The sequence below is a fragment of the Zootoca vivipara genome, chromosome 16 (assembly GCF_963506605.1).
Source record: "Zootoca vivipara chromosome 16, rZooViv1.1, whole genome shotgun sequence".
In the NCBI taxonomy this organism is placed as follows: domain Eukaryota; kingdom Metazoa; phylum Chordata; class Lepidosauria; order Squamata; family Lacertidae; genus Zootoca; species Zootoca vivipara.
Window position 1 is genome coordinate 3,931,567 of NC_083291.1, and position 20,160 is coordinate 3,951,726.

At 43.3% G+C, this 20,160-nt stretch overlaps 1 protein-coding gene across 4 annotated transcripts in view; it reads right to left on the bottom strand.

Moving 5' to 3' along the window:
* Nucleotides 1-20,160, bottom strand: part of CCDC171 (coiled-coil domain containing 171) — a 223,774-nt gene that overhangs the window by 22,625 nt on the left and 180,989 nt on the right. For all 4 annotated transcript variants that reach the window (XM_035140705.2, XM_060269247.1, XM_060269246.1 and 1 more), the window contains one exon: nucleotides 9,255-9,407. In XM_035140705.2, the coding sequence (XP_034996596.2) occupies nucleotides 9,255-9,407 (153 nt within the window). The remainder of the gene's footprint in view (nucleotides 1-9,254; nucleotides 9,408-20,160) is intronic.

Here is a 20,160-nt window from a genome sequence, read left to right on the forward strand (position 1 = left end):
ATTCCTATTTTATTAGATGACTCTCAGTTATTATGGCCTCAGGACATGGACAAGGAGAAGTCTGGCCTCCCAGCTGTTTGTTCAATCCTTGGCTTCTTGGCTCATAACACCTAGCAGGATGGGACTGGATAGCTGGGTCCCAGCTTTGCCCCTCTTCTACCTCTGAGTCATGACCTTCTGCAAACCACCGTTGTAAATCTATACCGCCTTCCTCTTCTATGGAAGGTTCAGGAGGAAGAGGGGGAGACAGTCCCCACCATTTCTCCGCAGTCCAGTCCCTGACACCGCAGCCACTCTGGGCAGCTCCCAACAAAATACAGTGGTACCTCGACTTACGAATTTAATGCATTCTGAACGCACATTCGTAAGTCGAAAAAAATTGTAAGTCGAATCCCATAGGAATGCATTGGGACAAAAAATTCGTAAGTCGAAGCAACCCTATCTAAAAATTCTTAAGTAGAAAAAATCCTATCTAAACCGCATCCAAGATGGCGGATGGAGCTCCGTTCGTAAGTAGAAACATTCATAAGTAGAGTTATTCATAAGTAGAGGTACCACTGTATTAAAAACACAGTAAAAACACCAACCATTCAAAACTTCACTGGACAGGTCTGCCTTCGGATGTCTTATAAAAGTCAAATAGTTCTTTATCTCCTTGACATCTGGTGGGAGGGCGTTCCACAGGGCGGGTGCGACTGCCGAGAAGGCCCTCTGCCTGGTTCCCTGTAACTTCGCTTTTCGCAGTGAGGGAACTGCCAGAAGGCCCTCGGAGCTGGACCTCAGTGTCTGGGCTGAATGATGGGGATGGAGACGCTCCTTCAGGTATGTAGGTTTGAGGTCGTTTAGGGCTTTAAAGGTCAGCACCTACACTTTGAATTATGCTCGGAAACCAACTGAAGGTTTAAAAGCAATACCAAACAAACACTGAAGGCAGAGACATTTTCATTCAATTGGAAAAAATCCAGTTGTTTCTTGAAAGTACAGGTAATGAGCACCTGTCCAATTTCAACAGGGATGCTGTCTGGGATACGGCTATCTCTCAGTTACTGGCCTTGAACTGCAGAGGGCCTTCCTTCTATGTGAGTACCAAAATCCTGAACCTGGCCCGCCAGCAGTTTGACAACCAGTTCAAATCCCATAAAGGAGGTGTTATACACTGAACATGGTTTTTCCTCCCCGCAACGAATACAATGCAACATGTTTTAAGACTGCTCAGAAATTGTGATCAGTCCAAATACTGTTATTAGGTTGCTCACAGGTAGATGGGAACATAGCTTGCTGGTACTTAAAACAACTTTAATTCTAGTATTCTGTAAAGAATTTGTGGAAATGTACCAAATGTACTCAGCTTCCCTCTCCACATATGTTAAAATCCAAAATCAGTTAAGGTATCCTTTGTAGTTTAGCATCCTTCATCTCACTGAGGCAATTTCAACAGATCTAGCTTGCTAAATATATCAACTCCCTGTATCATCTCAGTAACAGAACTGGGTTCTTCTTCAAATATTACTGCAAAATAAGTTTTACTAGCTCAAATTTTCTCTTGCAAAGGTGAAGCTACATTGGGATATTTAAAATAAGGAAGCAGTATGTTACTCTAAACTTTACTTATCTGCAGGTGTAAATACATAAGTCTAATAACAAGAGTTCCCACTGAGAAAAGTGTTACTTATATTAAAATATTAAAACTATTTAATGAGCTTTCTCCCACTGCCCTCCAAAAAAGTAAGTTTAAGTGTATGCCTTAACCTGCTTGAGGCAAAGGAAGTTTCAAACATATTGGATTTGAAACTAGCCATTATTTCCCATGTTGCAAAAAATGGCAATTTTATTTCCCGACAGCAAATGAAACTGTCAGGAAAATTTAGATGCAATAAAACTGTGTGGTTAAACCAACATGCTGGATTTGGACTAAAACTGAATTAAAGGAATTAAAATTAAGCATTATGTCAGTCAAAGTTTATAAAAACTTTATTAAAATAGGGATATTTGGTGGGAAAACCTGGGAGTTTGGGCCTCGGTGAAGCCCAACAGGACCTGTCCATTTCATCTCTATCAATTGTGTCACATTTGGAATTTGCACAATGAAAAATATTTTGCATAAGTGCCTTGCTCCTGGCAACCTTTCCACCTTTATAAAAAGTTGTCAAGGCAGTGTGTGACTTTTCGCGGCGCAGAGTTTGAGAATGGTGGCTTCAGTCCAAGGCTAGCTAATAACGGCTGACAGGCACTGGAACCTAGAGGCCTAAATCAACATTGTTTTCACAGCTGTAATTAAGCCACCTAATCAGAAGCACATTTTGACGGGACAGTTTCTGGAAGCCAGACATTATAATTTCTTATGCCTGGAGCGGAGTGGCTCATGAGAGGTCCTCATTTAATTTCAGTTTGTGTGTGAGTGCGTGTGTGTTTTAAAAGAGGCAGCAAAAAGAAAATACTATTTGGAGGGGGGGCGGGGAAGCAGGGTGCATCTGTTGAAATGAAGCAGGCCTATGTGTTCACGTCTTGACCAACTTGCAACCCACCCTCCTTGGGCCGTGCGCCGAGTCCCCGTCTCTCGGGTGGCAGCTGTGCGCAGTGAGAATACGGACCTCTGCCAAGATCAACAGATGAGCTGGTCTGAACTGGCTCTCTGTGTGTTCCCGATTGTAAATTGTGCTGGTGATGATTAGAGAACTCCGACACAGGATGTTGACTCTTAAAACTGTCCAGAGAAAATAAGTTTTGGGTTGCTTTCCTTCGAATTCGGTAAAAAACAACAACGGGGGGGAGTGGGAGGGGAGGGGAAAGAAAAAGTAAACCCTTTTTGTGACTTGGTGCGCAGAGTCGAGTCTCTGGCTGTCAGAGGATTCCTCTAACATGAATTCACACTTACAGGTAGAGATATGTTTGTCGGTCAGTTGGTTTTTGGTATAAGGTGGTGTCTATACGTCCATCCTGTATTTTTATAGTAGTGTCCAAAAAAATGTATTTCTTGCATAGATTGGTTCATTGTTAGGTTGATGGTGGGGTGAAAGTCATTGAATGTCTGGTAGAAGGTTTCCAGGGTCTGTTGACCATGTGTCCAGATAATAAAAATATCGTCAATGTATCGTAGGTACAAGAGAGGTTTGAGTGGGTAGGAGTTTAGGAAACGTTGTTCTAAATCTGCCATGAAGATGTTGGCATACTGTGGGGCCATGCGAGTGCCCATGGCTGTGCCGCTGATCTGGAGGAACAGGTCATCACCAAATTTGAAGTGGTTGTGGGTAAGGACAAAGTGGCAGAGTTTGGTAGCAAAGTCAGTGTATCTGACGAAGTGTGCATGCACACGAAAGCTCATACCAAAATAAAAACTTAGTTGGTCTTTAAGGTGCTACTGAAGGAATTTTTTTATGAATTCACACGAATCAAATAACTGTGTTGTTTTTATAAAAAGATATAGAAGGCCCTCGCAATGTTCCCACAGCAAAACCCGTCATCTCGAAGTGTTTATAGAAGAGAACCGTTGCTGAGTGCACTTCTTTAAAAAGCAAAACCAAAATGTTTTGCATGCAACACAACCTGCTAAATGGGAGAGGTACCTGAAACCCCTTCAGTATCGAGAAGCTGGTTAGCGCTTGTTATGACTTACCTATGCCCTGGTCACACCGAACTGTCATCTCGCCCAAGCTCTGTGAAACTGCTGCAATGGGGAACTTTGAACATAAACTTTCAACCTCAGAGGCCATGGTAAGGCTATCACTACGAAAGCCCTAGTCACTGGGGTCTGATTACGTTTAGTTCTGCATTTTAATTGCATATGGATCCCATTAACTCGCCCCTTTGCCTTATAGGCAACGTTTTAATCAAATTACTACAATTTTCAAATATGCTGCGATAGCTTGACAAGGTAAAAGTTCACATGCCTAGCATACATGGAATAGCAAAAAAACAAAACTTCATATAGAAGGGGAAATAATTTTTACACACACACACACACACACACACACACACACACACACAAAGCAGGAAAATTTGTTGTCAAATTATTCTGTTGCTGCTTGTCCTCATGAGGGCAGTAGGGGTAGGGAATTTCGATACTGTAGGCCAAACATCCACTGCCACTCTATCTAGCCCTCCCAATTCTCGCCCAAGCTGCACTCCTCATTGGCCGTGTGCCACACAGTCCCTGAGGGCTTATGCCCAGTTGAAGTATGTCCTTGAACTGCAATACCGCCTTTTGCTTGCTTGCCTGGCTGGAAAGCTGTATGGGTGGAATTCAGCGACAGGCTAATACTACAGTTCCGCCAGCGCAAGCATTTCCGCTTGACAGATGGAAGCATAGAATTGTAGAGTTGGAAGGGTCATCTAGTCCAACCCCCTGCCTGCAATGCAGGAATCTCAGCTAAAACATCCATGACCGTCTGCTTTAAAACCTCCAAGGAAGGAGACCGTCCCACTATCAAACAGCTCTTACTGCCAGAAAGTTCTTCCTGATGTTGGGTCAGAATCTCCTTTCTTGTACAGTTGTACTTTGGTTGTCGAACACCTTAGTTGTCGAACAAATCGGCTCCCGAACGATCAAAACCCGGAAATGGGTGTTCCAGTTTTGGAACATTTTTTTGGAAGCTGAATGTCCGATGTGGCTTCCGATTGGCTGCAGGAGCTTCCTGCAGCCAATCAGAAGCCACGCTTTGGTTTCTGAACGTTTTGGAAGTCGAACGGACTTCCGAAACAGATTCCGTTCAACTTCCAAGGTGCGACTGTAACTGAAGCCATTGGTTCAAGCCCTACCCTCCAGAGCAGGACTTTGTAATTTTCTTCTTTTTATTTCAGCTTTGTGAAGCACCTGCCATTTAATCATATACAAAATCACACTCCATACTGCAGTAGCAATCACAAAGGACATCTTGCTAGGGGGAAGGGAGCATTTCCCAGCACTTAGCATTGCAGTTCCTGTGCAGAAGAGATGTGTCAGGATCCCGACAAGAAATGAGTAACACTTTCGTTCGCTGTGCTCAAAACTATCTGGGAAGGCCCTCAGATCTATGATTCACAGCAACATGGTTTCCCCTCAAACATTCTCAGACTGCCTGTCCAAAGGTCTACTGAATTGTGTCATCTCTTCCTCGCTCAGCGTGTGGCATTTCATCACAACGACACCTCATGGAAACAAATGAAATAAATACCACACACAAAACCGCATAAAAGCATTAATGACACAAGCAGCGGTTGGATTGCGACATTAGTGGAGATATGCATCCAAAAGCAACAACTCTTGATATTTCCAGTGGTAGGATGACAGCCCAGCTCCTTCTCCAGCTGTTATCTCACTTGCAACCATCTTCTCCTGAGGTTCATAATTCTTCCCCGCCCCCTTGATCTGAAGCTGTCCTCCTGACCCCAGAAAATTCCCCTCCCCCCCCTCCTCATGCATGCAATCCCTGTCTCCTCAGCTTCTCTCACTCAATCCTCCTCCTAATTCTTTTTGCCCGTTTCCCCTCTCTTTTGTGATACTATCTAGATTCCAAACATTTGAGTAATTGCTGGGAATTCTTCCCAATATGCAATATACTTGCATAACTCTTTGTCTGAGGCCAGGTGGACATTTTATTCGTTCTTTGTGCACAGGAACTTCAACATTCTCAACTAAAACCTCCTAACGTTTGCAGAAATAACCTCGTTTCCCAGTGGCCAACAGCAGGATTTCCCTGGCCTCAGGCAAGGAATGGGAATAGCTGTTCCTCCTGTGGGATAGCGGATGGCAATCACACTCTGGAGTGGTGGATTTGTCCACTATTTGGTTGCTGTTGTGTTTTGGGGTTGTTGCTGTTGTTTAGTTAACAGAAACCAAAACATGCCTTCCACAAAAGGACAACACTTGATGGATATGTGGACAATGTGCACATTTGTTCAAATACCTCTATGTATATCAATCATGATATAGCTTCCGCCATGCATAGCTCAGCCGGTTGAGCATGAGACCCTTAATCTCAGGGTCATGGGTTTGAGCCCCAAGTTGGGCAAAAGATTCCTGCATTGCAGGGGGTTGGTCTCGATGGCCCTCGTGGTCCCTCCCAACTCTACAATTCAAAGGTTCAATGATTCCATGAAGTTCACGTTTATTGTTTCTTTTTGACATGATCACAGGTATGGTTCTGAGCTGTGTGATGCAAACAAGAGTTGCCCAGACTCTTTCCTAAGCCAAACTTGGGAATATTTGAATAAGCAATCACTGGCTTAAACAAGACCAACAGGGAACCAGGCAGAGGGCCTTCTCGGTGGTGGCGCCCTCCTTATGGAACGCCCTCCCGACAGATGTCAAGGAGATAAACAACTACACAACTTTTAGAAGACATCTGAAGGCAGCGCTGTTTAGGGAAGTTGTTAATGTTTGATGTTTCATTATGTTTTTATATTTTGCTGGAAGCTGCCCACAGTGCCTGGGGAAACCCAGCCAGATGGGTGGGGGATGTATATATGTGTGTGTGTGTGTGTGTGTGTGTGTGTGTGTGTGTGTGTGTGTAAAGGTAAAGGTAAAGGTAAAGGTAAAGGTAAAGGGACCCCTGACCATTAGGTCCAGTCGTGACCGACTCTGGGGTTGCGCGCTCATCTCGCATTATTGGCCGAGGGAGCCGGAGTACAGCTTCCAGGTCATGTGGCCAGCATGACAAAGCCACTTCTGGCAAACCAGAGCAGCACATGGAAACGCCGTTTACCTTCCCGCTATAGCGGTTCCTATTTATCTACTTGCATTTTGACGTGCTTTCGAATGGCTAGGTTGGCAGGAGCTGGGACCAAGCAACGGGAGCTCACCCCGTCACAGGGATTCGAACCGCCGACCTTCTGATCAGCAAGCCCTAGGCTCAGTGGTTTAACCACAGCGCCACCTGGGTCCCTATATATATATATATGTCTATGCATGTATAAATCTATATATAAAATAAATAACAGATATGCATAAACTAAAACAGTATCAGTTGATATGAATGTTGCTAAACAAGTGTTATATTCATCTCCTTTTAAGGAATTTGAGAGTTCTGCTCCCCCCCCCCCAAAAAAAAATTGGGAGCCCATACAGGCTTAGACCTGTATGCAAATATTACCTATCAATTAAGAATGATGGGTAATATAGCTCAGATGTTTCCCAAAATGCAACTGCACTAATACAATGCTAACACTTTGTGTCTGTACGTGGGATCTGGATAGTTTATCAAGCACGATTCAGAGGCTTTTCGCTCTGCAGATCAAACCCCAGCCCAACACTTCAAAAAGAGTTTGTAAGAACAAACTTTCCTCAAAGCTCTCTCTGGCCAGAGGAAAGCAGCTCCCTGCGTAGCAGGCTGCACTTGGCACGGCGCCCGCTCCCTTGTTCACAACTTAAGCACCAGTAGCAACCGCAGCAAATATCCAGACGGAGACAAAAGGGAACATCTGAAAAAAACATGCTGGGTTCAACATGTAAAACCAAGCAAGATGCCAAAGATACGTAGAGAGTTTTACGCCGGTTAGGACCCTGATCCTAAATTTTGCATGTGTATTGCATGATCATGGCTTCCAAAAGTGCAGATGCAACCCCACACCACACTTTGACCCTGAAAAGCTAAAGAAGCCATGTGTGAATCCATGGCCTGTTAGCTAAACCGTGGCTTGTCTTAATGCCTGGACCCCAGGTCTATCTGCGGAGTGTGGTTTTGTTCAGGGGTGAGACAAGCCGCAACCTTGAAGCCGCAGTTGTTCTGCAACTCTCAATTGTTTCAATGGGAGAGAAAAGAACTTTTGATCCACAGCCTCCCCCAAACTGCCCCCAACACACCACTTTCATGCCCCAACATCCCTGAGGGACTGATGGGAAACGAGTGATCTTGGTGGAAATGTCTACTTCCACCCCAAGGAGGAGGCCTTGGGTGAGAGAACTTCTCCTCTACGTTCCGTGACCCACAAGGTCCAAGCGACCCTCAGCTGCCCTTCCCACAAGGTAAGGACTGCTCCCTTTGTTAGCCTTATTTTATTTGTGGGCAATAATGTTTCAGAGATTAAATTAGACTTGAAATTGCATTAAATCTTATAGTACGGGTTGGGGAGGAGAAACCCCATGTTTCGTTAGCAGAGAATATGGTATGACTGAAAATATAGATGTCTATGGAGAATATTCAGGTTTTAATTCACCAGTTTGGTTAGAAAAAACTAACTAAAAATATTACCGTATTTTTCCGTGTATAAGGCGCCCCCATGTATATGGAGCCCCCTATTTGGGGGGATTAAATTTAAAGAATCATGGTTAATTATGGTGCTGGAGGAGACTCTTGAGAGTCCCATGGACTGCAAGAAGATCAAACCTATCCATTCTGAAGGAAATCAGCCCTGAGTGCTCACTGGAAGGACAGATCCTGAAGCTGAGGCTCCAATACTTTGGCCACCTCATGAGAAGAGAAGACTCCCTGGAAAAGACCCTGATGTTGGGAAAGATCCTGCACAAGGAGAAGGGGACGACAGAGGATGAGATGGTTGGACAGTGTTCTCGAAGCTACGAACATGAGTTTGACCAAACTGCGGGAGGCAGTGGAAGACAGGAGTGCCTGGCGTGCTTTGGTCCATGGGGTCACGAAGAGTCGGACACGACTAAACGACTAAACAACAACAAATTTAAAGAAATTGAGGGGAGATGGCCCAAAGTCGTTGTGCTTTCTTTAGGGGGAATTGCACATGCGCCGTCACCCCAGCGGGGCCGTTGCTGGGGGTTGGCAAAGTGGGCAGCTGCTCCCCGGGGTGGGGAACGCTCCCTAGAGCTGGCGTGCAGCTCCCCCCCCCCCGCCAATATCCGTGTATAGGACAATTCCAGTTTTTTGACATGATTTTTGAGTCAAAAAACATCGCCTAATACACGGAAAAATACGGTATTTCTTAATAGGAGGTAGCAAACCTTTTAAAAAAACTGTGCTCCTGAACCATTGCCAAAGAAAAAGGAGATGTGACGCTCTACTTTTTGATTTGGCCATCTTGCACACAAGCATTCATACAGGAAGAAAGGGTGACAAATTAATTCAACAGTTTCCTCCTCAACTATAAAGACTTTTACAGGGGCAGAGATCAATTTGCTCTGAAGGGCAAAAGCCAAATTATAGATAACGTAAGATACTCCATCTTTCCAGCAGAGCCACGTAATGAATAAAAAATACCTTTTTGTAATGCAACCCAGTTATGCAACCAAATGCAGGGCTCTGTAGAGTTGTGTGGCAGAGTAAAATTCTGAGGGGGGTGGGGGGAATAAATAAAAAAAAGCAGACACTTACCGACTGCAAGCTTTCATTTTCACGAAGGCATGCTGTTTGGAGTTCTGCTTTCAGAGCTGCAATGTGATGCTGGTGGGAGGCTATTTCTCTTTCTAGTGTAGAGACTCTGGAGCACGCAAGTTGATAGACATCCATAAAACTTACAACCATCGCCTAAAGCGGAAGGAAAAGGAAAAGGAGTCGTTGTTATATACAAATGCTGGTATCAGGTCTGTGTCATCTATGCTAACTAACCACGTTTCTGAAGAGACAACCTCTTATTATCTAGTTTGTATAACTTACTTGCTTACAAACACACTCCCCCCAAAATTTAACATCAATACTCACCTCTTAAAATATATATCAGATTATATACATTTCTGCCAACGCTGGAAATGCAATTCTGTTAATCTCGCAAAGCTTTCATTTCACTCTCTTCTACAATATTTGAAGAATAATGTATTTGGATGTGTAAACAGAGCTTTCTGGACTCATCTCCCAGCTAATTTCACTCAGCGAAGCTCAGAAGAACACCAGAGAGGGAGTATGAACATTTTCAAAATGAATGGAGTTGCTAATTCTCCCAACTCACCTTTAAAAAGAATTAGATTTAATTTGGCATGAAACTAAAGAAAGTTACAGACCTCTGAAAGTAAATAATCTGATTACAATATAGCTGGGAAAATAATTCTGTTCAGGTATATAGTGAAGGAATGTCCCAGCCGTGTAATATTGATCAGACCGATAATAAAGTTAACTGCACTAGAGAGTATAAATGATTTGGCAGTGGTGGTAACTTGATATCTGACCTAAATAGTATAACACTATTGGGATTATTGGACTTCTTTACAACTGGTTAATCACATTTTATAGTTATAGTTTCTCTCTGAAGTGACCTGTACTGATTTCTCAAATGTTAGGGCTGATATAAAAAAATTCTATTTCTTTACTGAATAAGGTAATATTAAAAGAAAATATGGTGCGCTCTTTAGCATTTCTCTCCCCCACCCCCACCCCCACCCCGATAAAGTAAATGAACATTTTGGAATGATCAGGCTGGTAAACATTATTATAGAACCTCCAAGTGTCCCTATTTTCCAGGGGTGTCCCTGATTTAGAGAAGCCACCCCAGTTTCTGGTTTGATCCTGGAATGTCCCGCTTTTCCTTAGGATGGCCCAGATTTCATCCGAGAAATGTTGGGGGGTATGGAGTTATGCGACCCCTGAGCCAAGGAGATAAACAACTACCCGTATATTCCGGCGTATAAGACGACTGGGCGTATAAGACGACCCCCAACTTTTCCAGTTAAAATATAGAGTTTGGGATACACTCGCCGTATTAATAAGACGACTGGGCATATAAGACGACAAGAAGATTTTCCTGGGTTAAAAAGTAGTCTTATATGCAGGAACATACAGTATATAACCTTTAGAAGACATCTTTTAATGTTGAATGTTGAATTATATTTTTATATACGTTGGAAGCTGCTCAGAGCGGCTGGGGCAACCCAGTCAGATGGATGGGGTGGTGTTGTTGTTGTTGTTGTCGTCACTATCATCATTATTGAATAGGGTGTCCCTATTTCCATTGGAGAAATGTTGGGACATAGGCAAGTAATCAGAGTCCTGTTTAGCATACCATATTCCAACCATGGGATATGTGAGTGAGAGCTGGACCATAAAGAAGGCTGATCGCCGAAGAATGGATGCTTTTGAATTATGGTGCTGGAGGAGACTCTTGAGAGTCCCATGGACTGCAAGAAGATCAAACCTATCCATTCTGAAGGAAATCAGGCCTGAGTGCTCACTGGAAGGACAGATCCTGAAGCTGAGGCTCCAATACTTTGGCCACCTCATGAGAAGAGAAGACTCCCTGGAAAAGACCCTGATGTTGGGAAAGATGGAGGGCACAAGGAGAAGGGGACGACGGAGGACGAGATGGTTGGACAGTGTTCTCGAAGCTACGAACATGAGTTTGACCAAACTGCGGGAGGCAGTGCAAGACAGGAGAGCTTGGCGTGCTATGGTCCATAGGGTCACGAAGAGTTGGACATGACTAAACAACAACAACATCCCAACCCTGCAGCTCAGCTATATGTTTTCCTTAAACATTTTTGAGGTTCAGTGAATTATTAAGCTCATCTGTAGAAGAAGCAGAAATAGGAACATTTTGGAAGCAAAATAAAAAAATTCCTTCAGTAGCACCTTAAAGACCAACTAAGTTTTTATTTTGGTATGAGCTTTCGTGTGCATGCACACTTCTTCAGATACAGTGAAATGGAAGTTTCCAGGCACTTATGTAGAGAAGGGGTGGGGAGGGGTGGGGATGGGGAGGGGGGATCACTCAGAAGGGTGGTGGAAATGGGTGATTGACTGACTGATAGCTGTTGATGACCGCAAACGACTGCAAATGGTTTTGCATGAAAAAGCAAGGGTTGAGATGGCTGAAGATCACTTATCATGTATAATGAGATAAGAATCCGATATCTCTGTTCAAACCAGGTCCCTCCATGGTTTTGAGCTTGGTGATAAGTTGCAATTCAGCAACTTCTCTTTCCAGTCTATTTCTGAAATTCTTTTGTAGTAAGACAGCTACTTTGAGATCTTGTATAGAATGTCCTGGGAGATTGAAGTGTTCTCCTACTGGTTTTTCTGTCTTCTGGTTCCTGATGTCAGATTTATGTCCATTTATCCTTTGGCGTAGGGTTTGGCCTGTTTGTCCAATATAGAGAGCTGAAGGGCACTGTTGGCATTTGATGGCATACACAATGTTAGAAGATGAGCAATTAAATAGTCCTGAGATGGTATGTTGGATGTTGTTGGGGCCGGTAATGGTGTTGTCTGGGTGTATGTGGCAGCAAAGTTGGCATCTGGGTTTATTGCAGGCTCTGGTACCAGTGTCCATGTTAAGTCTGGTGGTTGTATTATTGTGGGTGAGGAGTTGTTTAAGATTGGGTGGCTGTCTGTAGGCAATGAAAGGTCTTCCTCCCAGAGCTTGAGAAAGGGAGCTGTCATTGTCCAGGAGAGGCTGTAGATCTCTGATGATGCGTTGTACTGTTTTAGCTTGGGAGCTGTATGTGATGACTAGTGGTGTTCTGTTATTTTCTTTTTTGGGTCTGTCTTGCAGCAGGTTCTCTCTAGGTATCTGTCTGGCTCTGTTGATCTGTTGTTTAACTTCATCAGGTGGATATTTTAGTTCTAAAAAGGTTTGCTGTGGATCTCTTAGGTGAGATTCTCTGTCTGTAGAGTTGGAACAGATGCGGTTGTAACGTAAGGCCTGGCTGTATACGATGGATTGTTTGGTATGTTTGGGATGGTAGCTAGAAGCATGTAGATATGTTTGTCGGTCAGTTGGTTTTCTGTATAAGGTGGTGTCTATATGTCCATCCTGTATTTTTATAGTAGTGTCCAAAAAATGTATTTCTTGCATAGATTGGTTCATTGTTAGGTTGATGGTGGGGTGAAAGTCATTGAATGTCTGGTGGAAGGTTTCCAGGGTCTGTTGTCCATGTGTCCAGATAATAAAAATATCGTCAATGTATCGCAGGTACAGGAGAGGTTTGAGTGGGTAGGAGTTAAGGAAACGTTGTTCTAAATCTGCCATGAAGATGTTGGCATACTGTGGGGCCATGCGGGTGCCCATGGCTGTGCCGCTGATCTGGAGGAACAGGTCATCACCAAATTTGAAGTGGTTGTGGGTAAGGACAAAGTGGCAGAGTTTGGTAGCAAAGTCCGCTGTGGTTTTATCTGAAATGGTGTTCCTTATGGCTTGTAAACCATCATTGTGTGGGATGTTGGTATATAGAGATTCCACATCCATAGTGGCTAGTATAGTATTGTTAGGAAGATTGTTCAAATATTGTATTTTCCTCAGAAAATCTGTGGTGTCACGTACGTAGCTGGGAGCACTGATAGCATATGGTTTCAGAACAGAGTCCATATAGCCGGAAACACCCACTGTAATGGTGCCAATACCTGAGATGATGGGGCGTCCTGGATTTCCTGGTTTGTGTATTTTAGGTAGAAGGTAGAAAGTTCCTGGCCGAGGTTCCGCTGGTGTGTTTGTGAGGATCTGTTCTTGGATGTGTAGGGGTAGCTCCTTAATAATCTTGTTCAGTTCTTTTTTGTATGCTTGTGTGGGGTCTGAGTCCAATTTCATGTAAAAGGCAGTATTGGAAAGTTGTCTGTGGGCCTCCTGGATGTAATCAGTTTTGTTCATGATGACGACAGCTCCACCCTTGTCTGCCTCTTTAATTATAATGTCTGGGTTGTTCCTGAGATTTTCTATGGCTCTCCTTTCAGCATGGTTTAGATTTTGTAGTAAGCGATGGTGTTTTCTGGTCACATCCGTTTGGATTCTGTGGCGGAAGCATTCGATGTACAGATCTAGTGTGGTATTGCGTCCATCAGGAGGGGTCCATGTGGAGTCCCTTTTTGTGTAACTTCTTTTCGGTGGTAGTTGGTGGTCAATGTTCTGTTCATTGATGCGTTTGGAGGGTGATGGTTGTTCCCCAGTAAGTTGAGAGGTGTTGTGTTGTGGGGATGTAGTTTGTTCTACTTTGTCTTGTTCTTGTGTGTGATGAAAATACTCCTTCAGGCGTAAACGGCGGAAAAATGCTTCCAGGTCCCCGCAGAACTGAATCATGTGTTGGGATTTGGCAGGGCAGAATGATAGTCCCCGTGAAAGGACGGATTCCTCAGCTGGGCTGAGTGTTTGCTGTGAAAGATTGACAAGATCAAAACAAGATCAACAACATTGTCAATCTTTCACAGCAAACACTCAGCCCAGCTGAGGAATCCGTCCTGAAGGAGTATTTTCATCACACACAAGAACAAGACAAAGTAGAACAAACTACATCCCCACAACACAACACCTCTCAACTTACTGGGGAACAACCATCACCCTCCAAACGCATCAATGAACAGAACATTGACCACCAACTACCACCGAAAAGAAGTTACACAAAAAGGGACTCCACATGGACCCCTCCTGATGGACGCAATACCACACTAGATCTGTACATCGAATGCTTCCGCCACAGAATCCAAACGGATGTGACCAGAAAACACCATCGCTTACTACAAAATCTAAACCATGCTGAAAGGAGAGCCATAGAAAATCTCAGGAACAACCCAGACATTATAATTAAAGAGGCAGACAAGGGTGGAGCTGTCGTCATCATGAACAAAACTGATTACATCCAGGAGGCCCACAGACAACTTTCCAATACTGCCTTTTACATGAAATTGGACTCAGACCCCACACAAGCATACAAAAAAGAACTGAACAAGATTATTAAGGAGCTACCCCTACACATCCAAGAACAGATCCTCACAAACACACCAGCGGAACCTCGGCCAGGAACTTTCTACCTTCTACCTAAAATACACAAACCAGGAAATCCAGGACGCCCCATCATCTCAGGTATTGGCACCATTACAGTGGGTGTTTCCGGCTATATGGACTCTGTTCTGAAACCATATGCTATCAGTGCTCCCAGCTACGTACGTGACACCACAGATTTTCTGAGGAAAATACAATATTTGAACAATCTTCCTAACAATACTATACTAGCCACTATGGATGTGGAATCTCTATATACCAACATCCCACACAATGATGGTTTACAAGCCATAAGGAACACCATTTCAGATAAAACCACAGCGGACTTTGCTACCAAACTCTGCCACTTTGTCCTTACCCACAACCACTTCAAATTTGGTGATGACCTGTTCCTCCAGATCAGCGGCACAGCCATGGGCACCCGCATGGCCCCACAGTATGCCAACATCTTCATGGCAGATTTAGAACAACGTTTCCTTAACTCCTACCCACTCAAACCTCTCCTGTACCTGCGATACATTGACGATATTTTTATTATCTGGACACATGGACAACAGACCCTGGAAACCTTCCACCAGACATTCAATGACTTTCACCCCACCATCAACCTAACAATGAACCAATCTATGCAAGAAATACATTTTTTGGACACTACTATAAAAATACAGGATGGACATATAGACACCACCTTATACAGAAAACCAACTGACCGACAAACATATCTACATGCTTCTAGCTACCATCCCAAACATACCAAACAATCCATCGTATACAGCCAGGCCTTACGTTACAACCGCATCTGTTCCAACTCTACAGACAGAGAATCTCACCTAAGAGATCTACAGCAAACCTTTTTAGAACTAAAATATCCACCTGATGAAGTTAAACAACAGATCAACAGAGCCAGACAGATACCTAGAGAGAACCTGCTGCAAGACAGACCCAAAAAAGAAAATAACAGAACACCACTAGTCATCACATACAGCTCCCAAGCTAAAACAGTACAACGCATCATCAGAGATCTACAGCCTCTCCTGGACAATGACAGCTCCCTTTCTCAAGCTCTGGGAGGAAGACCTTTCATTGCCTACAGACAGCCACCCAATCTTAAACAACTCCTCACCCACAATAATACAACCACCAGACTTAACATGGACACTGGTACCAGAGCTTGCAATAAACCCAGATGCCAACTTTGCTGCCACATACACCCAGACAACACCATTACTGGCCCCAACAACATCCAACATACCATCTCAGGACTATTTAATTGCTCATCTTCTAACATTGTGTATGCCATCAAATGCCAACAGTGCCCTTCAGCTCTCTATATTGGACAAACAGGCCAAACCCTACGCCAAAGGATAAATGGACATAAATCTGACATCAGGAACCAGAAGACAGAAAAACCAGTAGGAGAACACTTCAATCTCCCAGGACATTCTATACAAGATCTCAAAGTAGCTGTCTTACTACAAAAGAATTTCAGAAATAGACTGGAAAGAGAAGTTGCTGAATTGCAACTTATCACCAAGCTCAAAACCATGGAGGGACCTGGTTTGAACAGAGATATCGGATTCTTATCTCATTATACATGATAAGTGATCTTCAGCCATCTCAACCCTTGCTTTTTCATGCAAAACCATTTGCAGTCGTTTGCGGTCATCAACAGCTATCAGTCAGTCAATCACCCATTTCCACCACCCTTCTGAGTGATCCCCCCTCCCCATCCCCACCCCTCCCCACCCCTTCTCTACATAAGTGCCTGGAAACTTCCATTTCACTGTATCTGAAGAAGTGTGCATGCACACGAAAGCTCATACCAAAATAAAAACTTAGTTGGTCTTTAAGGTGCTACTGAAGGAATTTTTTTTATTTTACTTCGATCCAGACCAACACGGCTACCTACCTGTAACCAGAATTTTGGAAGCAATATACCTTGGGATGGAAGAGGATATTGGGTTAGAGAAAGAGATGCGCATTTGCACAGCAGACACAGAGAAGGAACTGTGTGTAGCGAAAAAGACCTTCCATGTAGGGGTCACTCGCTGCACTGGAAACCACACACAAACTGCATTGTGATCACAGAATCACAGAGTGTGATTCTAACCCCTAGTGTGCTTTCAAACACTGCCTTTATTTGCAGGATATGACCCAGATTGATGTATTTATGCCTCAATATAATATTGGGCTATCCGCATCCTATTGCAAATAATTATAGCTACATCAGGGATGCCAGATCACAGAAGCATAGAATTGGAGAGTTGGAAGGGACCCCAAGAGTCATCTAATCCGACCCCCTACAATGCAGGAACAGGCACAACTCAGTATTTTGGCGGAAGCTGAAAGTTCCTCAGCTGTTGTACTGGGTGGATTTTGACCACTGCTATTTATATAATAAATAGCACCTGGGACCCAGGTGGCACTGTGGGTTAAACCACAGAGCCTAGGTCTTGCCGATCAGAAGGTTGGTGGTTCGAATCCCTGCCCACCTAGCAGTTCAAAAGCACATCAAAGTGCAAGTAGATAAATAGGGACCGCTCCGGCGGGAAGGTAAACAGTGTTCCTGTGCACTGCTCTGGTTCGCCAGAAGCAGCTTTATCATGCTGGCCACATGACCCGGAAGCTGTCTGCGGACAAACGCCGGCTCCCTCGGCCTGTAGAGCGATATGAGCGCCGCAATCGCCACGAGTGGACCTGATGGTCAGGGGCCCCTTTACCTTTATTTACATAAGAAATCTATATTGAATATAGTAAATCCAAGAGTGTTTTTACACATGGTCTCTGTGCTTGAAACGCATCATTCGTGAATTATGTCAATGCACAGGCAAAAGTCGCTACTGATTTGTACAACATAGCTAAGGGGATTTTAAAAAACTGTTTAACAGAAATGCTTGTGGAAAAGCTTCCCGCCCTCTCAACTCCAACCACCAGATATTTCACGCGAAGTGTTGAAGGAACAATTCTACTTAAACAGTTATGTTATGGAGAAACAAGTTCCATTTTTTTTCTCACGTTAACTTTTGTTTTGTTCTCAATTACAAAAGGGTAATCATTGCTCTCTTAAAAAAAAAAACCACTGAAAGGTTAAAAACCACTTGTTCCATACTGTTCAAATATAAGAAACATAGACAAGTACAAATGACCAGATAGAACAGTATGCTATGCAATCATAAGAAACTATAGGCGTTATGAATCAACTGCAATCCAGTTTAATCTCCCAAGTGAAATTTAGACAGTGCTACATACATTTTAATTTGGACAAGTTCTTTGGGGTAACATTTCCTACTTTCCCAAAAGGAACAATGGAATTTTCAGTATCAAGTGTTCAGGGACTCATATTTAAATCTCAGTGGAAAGATGATATTTCCAGTAGCTCACAGTATTTATTAGTGTGCTGCCAAGAGTGGATTTATTGCTGACTCAGCATAAAATAACCTGTGCGGTAATTAAGAAAAATCAAGATTTCTGTTTTTGACTTTCCCCCCCTATGGACAGTAGGATGAAGAGTCTGTAGCTTCTATAATATAGAACTCCTTTTCTGTTTTACAGAGTTCAATACTTCTTCTTTTTTTGGACAATTTGTTTTAAAATATTACATCAAGAACACGGGGCAGTTCTTGAGGCATTGCAGTCCTGAGCTGTTTGCACCTGGAAACTAATTGGCAGCCAGTGCAGTCAGAAGCAGATGGGCCTGTGCAAAGGTGGACTGGGAGAGATCACCTGAATTCTGCTAGATTCCCCTTCCATTCATAGCTTCCGTGTTCTACAATCCCTGCAATTGCAGAGGGTTTGCCCCAGCCTTCAGCAAAAACTTGCTGGAAAATCTTGCTGTAGATGAGAAACTCCAGTGATGGTTCTTTGGATCTCACACACTGCGTTCACAAAAATGGTGCTAAATATTTTTTTTAGAGGAGGAGGAGGAGGAGGAGGAGGAGGAGGAGGAGGAGGAGGAGGAGGAGGAGGAGGAATGATACAGGAATGCTGCCTCTTGATTTCTTACTGAATTGGCAGCACTATTACAGGGAAACTAACAACAGAACATTTGAAAGTAGTCACTTATCATTATAAATAAAACCAACCAACCCAAGAAAAGAAGGATTATACTGTTCTTGATTAGAAAGCAATCATGTCTTCCTGAACCGGTTTTTTTTACAACCCAGACAGATTCATATGGAACGTTCATTTAAAAACTGGAATCCCTTCCAGACTGGGGAGTACCGTAAAAGAATGTCAGTGGGGCAGGGAAAGCTAGCCACAGCAATTCTGAAGGCTGAAGAATTTTAATTTCAAGCATTAAAAAGCCATTTTGAATTGAAACACAGGATGTAAGTTAATAAAGCCTAAAACATACAGGAGGCTGCCAATTTTAGAGTAGAAACAGTAACAAATTACTCAGGAGTAACCAAATGCAAGGAAGTAATAAGAGTGCAAATGTTTCCTGAGTCAACTCCTTCCTGTCCTTTTGACCTTTTTACTTTTCTATTGTACATTATATTATATTCTTAAGAAAACATCTTATGCAGATGGTAAACATGGTGGCAACAGAGTTGACTCCCAGAGAATTGGCCAATTTTAAGAAATGACCTCTGGGCCAAGACCAACTTCCAGAAACACCTCGCTGAACATGTAATGTAGTGTTCCACGTTCCTTCGCCCCAGTAAAATTCTGATATATCAACGGTGGGGAACTGATTCACCCCAAGAGCTGCGTTGCATTTTGGACTCACCTTCTGAGATTCACAGGGTCAAACCCTCCAAGTGTCCCTATTTTCCAGAGACAGTCCCGGATTTACAGAAGCCGTACCAGTTTCTGATTTGATCCCAGAATGTCCCGCTTTTCCTTAGGACATCCCTATTTTGAATGTTGAAGGATACGGAGTTTTGCAACCCTCGAGCAAGGAGATAAGTAACTATGCAGCCTTTTATAGGGACGTTTCTTAAGGTTTCATGTTTATTACATTTTTATATGTGTTGGAGGTCGCCCAGAGTGGCTGGGGCAACCCAGTCAGGTGGGTGGGGTATAAACATAAACATAAAAATAATAGGTGTTGTTGTTCCATAGGATGTCCCTATTTTCATCTGAGAAATGTTGGAGGGTATGCCTTTGTATTTAATTAATAAGATCAAGGAAAGTCACAGTTATTGCCAAGATTGAAGCAGCTCAAGAAGAATGTTTTAGAAAACATACAGTTCTCACGGCTCAAGTTGCTAAATGACTTCTTGCAAAGGCATTGTTATTATTTATAATACTTTCATTCATCTATAGGGTATTAAAATGAACATTCTTTACTGCAGGGGAGGACTTTAGTAGTGTGGCGCCCTGGCCAAGTACAAAATTTGGCACCCCCTAACTTTGAGTAGGTGCCAATATAAATATAGGCATTATTATTATTATTATTATTACTACTACTACTACTACTACTACTACTATTATTACTACTATTTTGGGCCACCTCAACTTAGTGTCCTGTGCGGCAGAACCGCCCACACTGCCCTAAATCCGGCACTGTTTACTGTACCCAGTGTCATTTTCCTGAGAATCTGTGACAATAGAAAATAGAAAACAGGCATAATTAAGGCT